This window comes from Aphidius gifuensis, linkage group LG5 (assembly GCF_014905175.1).
Source record: "Aphidius gifuensis isolate YNYX2018 linkage group LG5, ASM1490517v1, whole genome shotgun sequence".
Taxonomy (NCBI): Eukaryota; Metazoa; Arthropoda; class Insecta; order Hymenoptera; family Braconidae; genus Aphidius; species Aphidius gifuensis.
Window position 1 is genome coordinate 13,250,403 of NC_057792.1, and position 3,272 is coordinate 13,253,674.

At 28.9% G+C, this 3,272-nt stretch overlaps 1 protein-coding gene across 1 annotated transcript; it reads left to right on the top strand.

Moving 5' to 3' along the window:
* The first annotated feature begins 1,048 nt into the window (after positions 1-1,048).
* Positions 1,049-2,194, top strand: LOC122856423. The gene is made up of 3 exons (XM_044158090.1): positions 1,049-1,066; positions 1,374-1,840; positions 2,032-2,194. The coding sequence occupies exons 1-3, from the start codon at positions 1,049-1,051 to the stop codon at positions 2,192-2,194; spliced, it is 648 nt and encodes a 215-aa protein (XP_044014025.1).
* The last annotated feature ends 1,078 nt before the right edge of the window (positions 2,195-3,272 follow it).

Consider the following 3,272-nt stretch of genomic DNA (forward strand, 5'->3'; position numbering starts at 1 on the left):
AGAATTACATAGGGAATTTTATCACTTTCGTCGTTAGTTCTGTTTCTAGCTTTTAGTCAGTATTAAGCGGTGTCTCCACGCTATAAAAATTTTATGCAAGTTCTTGCAGCAACATCTTGCACGGAAAAATGGAACATGTTTCATTGGCTGTGATAGTCTTGCAAGGCTTTTTAAGGCCGATTTCCACCAAAATTCTAGTAATTATCTAATTCTAGTAATGATAGATCTTGCAAGCATTTCTATAGCGTGGAGACACCGCTTTACAGGGCAAAATTCCAGAGCAAAAAAAAATTTTTTAGGAATGTACCCATGGGGACGTTCCAAAAATCACTCGGAAACCCGGAAGTTCAAGATTGTGATCATAGAAAATTTTTGATATTTTGTTGTGGTAGACATGATTTTTTGTTTATGTATTTTTATAGGCACAAATCAATGAATTATTATTGTTTAATTATTAATAATAATTATAAAAATACTTTTCACACCTGTAATAAGTAACAAAAGCAAATGGCATATGCAATATGGTTGTTTTTGTTGTCTACAATATCTACAGTAACCTCTAGTTACTTTTAAGTTTATTTTATAACTATATAATCGTCTACTGCGCCGCTTCCGGGTTTCCGAGTGATTTTTGGAACCCCATAAAGTTTATGAGAGTTGAAAGTGACCTCTTTTTTCTTTGAAATGAACTAACTTTTTTTATTCAACTCACACCACTGCACAACTGTCGAAACTTTTTTTTTATTACACAACAATAAATGATAAATTAATGCATTGGCGTCTATAAAAAATTATGTTATAATTATATAATTGAATAATGAATTAATTAATTTTACAATTTTACAATCACTGATTTGATTGATTATACTGCGCCGAGTAAACGAAGCTTCTTGTTGAGAAAACTAGAGATTCTAGGGTCTCTAGTCTTTTCGCTTATTGTAAACACAGCCGTAAGCGGTTCGCAAGCATAAAGCCTTTGTTATATTGTCATATATATATAATTTTGCAGTGCATTGCAGTGGTAAATGGTAATAAAAAAAAACAAACCATGGCTCAAGAACCAAAAGTAAGTTTGATTATTAATTATTATTAACAATTACCAAATAGTTATCAATTATAATAAAATAAATAATTAACAGTCGTGAATACATGATCTTTTAGGTTAAAATAATGAATAAAATTTGTTTTTGTAAGATATCTGTAACAAAAAAATAACATAACCTTCAATTTACTTTCGTTTATAATTATAACATATATTTTCATTATAATATTCATTATTTTAACCTAAAAGTTTATTTATTCACAACTGTTAATTATTAAATACAAGATTATTATTATAATATTAACAATATTGGTACTATTATTATTATCAGGACCTCCTAAGTGCACTGACAGCTTATGAGCCTGCTCGTGAAAGAGTGGAAGCATCCCGGGCACGACGCAGAGCTGATCTTGCTCGACGTCACGAGCAAGCTCAAGCTAGTCTTTATTTGATTGAAGCAGAAGCCCTTCAAGAAGGCTACGAAATGCCAGCTTCAGCTTTTCGTGGTGTTTATTTTCATGATGCTGATAATCGTGATGATAATCGTGGTGATCTTGATGGTGCTGTGGAGCTTGATGATGTTTTAGGTGCTGATGCCACCGATTTGAGAGTTGCTCGTCGGGAAGAAATGTTGAGAGGTGTACCAGTCGGTGGTATTGCTGGTGGTGCTCATAATATTCATGGTGTTTTTGCTGCTGGTGGTGCTGGGGCTGGACGTGGTAATGGTGGTACTCTTGGAGGTCGTGCTGGAGGTGTCATTCTTGGTCAGATGCCAGTCAACGAGTTTGAAAGTTCCAGGTAAATGAATAAATAACAATAAACTACTAAATTAACAAATAAACAACAATAAACTACTAAATTAATCAACAATATAATAAAAAAAATAACAATAACAACAATAAACTATTATAATAACAACAACAATAACAACAATATAATAAAAAAATGATAACAACAATAAACTATAAATTTTTATTACACTGTTTTAGGTACTGGCGAAAGCAGTACTTCCAATCAATACTTGGTGGTGGTGGTGGTGGTAATCGAGGACCAAGGAATAACACCGGGAGACGAGGACAAGAACGAGGTAGACAAGGTGGTAGACAAGGTGGTCGAAATGCACCCGCCAATGTCTTCTATTTGGGACAATAAATAAACCAAACTATAAAAAAGTCTTAATTAAAAAAAAAAAAAAAAAGTGATAAAAAAAGGGGTGATACGAAAGTACAAATTTAATTTTAAAAAAAATATATATATTATTAATTATAATGATAAATAAAAAATAATATAATAAATATTATTGTTAAACAAAATATTATACTTAATAATAAAAATTAAAAAAAAAAACGTACTGATAAAATAACCTGATATTAAAATAATTAAGACTCAATAAAAATAACTTGAATTAAAACATTTAAAAAAAATTTGTTGTCAATTTCTTAATAATTTATTTTTCATGACAATTGGTGTTTTTATGTAATTTGTAAATTTGGCTGATTATTCAAAATTCCTTGTGCAAGATTTAATACACATATTGTTTCTGAACAATCAGCTCATTTAAATTAAAATTTATCAGTTATAATAGCAATACCATCAAATATTGTTTGTGCTATATATTAATGCTAATCTATTATATCTTAATAAATCAATAATTTTATTTTTTTTAATAAGATTCATTTGTACATGACAATACTTAGCTGGTGGTTAGCTGTTTAAACAAGTCACATTAAAGTTAATGAAATATAATTATCTATCAACCTTTAATATAACAAAAAACAAATTATTTTAAACAATTTAATTAGTTATTTTCTTGACAAATTAGTTACTTTAAAAATTTCTACATAAATTGAATTATTTTTGCAGTGACAATTTGCTTTCAAACTTTTACAACAACATTGTCAAATATTTAAATTTTTTTGATGGAGCTGATATAAAACCATTTGGTTGTAAATTAATAACTTTTTTCCATAATGCATCTGATTTATCTGTATCTTCTTGACGTCGTTGAATTGCACGATTACGTATACCATCTAATTTTGAATGACAAGCTTCACTATCTTCATCTGAACTTATTCCTATTATATTATTCAGATCATCTAATTCTTTATATTTTTTTGGACCATTACCAATACGTAATGTTTTTAGTGTTAAATTATGATTATTTGTTGATGTTATTTTACTTGTTTGTTCAGATGAAGATGATGATAAAATTTTTGTTGGTATTGTTGAT

Bases quoted from the DNA above. Each gene is read 5' to 3' on its own strand.
- LOC122856423 (XM_044158090.1), top strand. The intron at 1,841-2,031 runs GTAAATGAATAA...ACACTGTTTTAG, and splicing joins AACGAGTTTGAAAGTTCCAG to GTACTGGCGAAAGCAGTACT.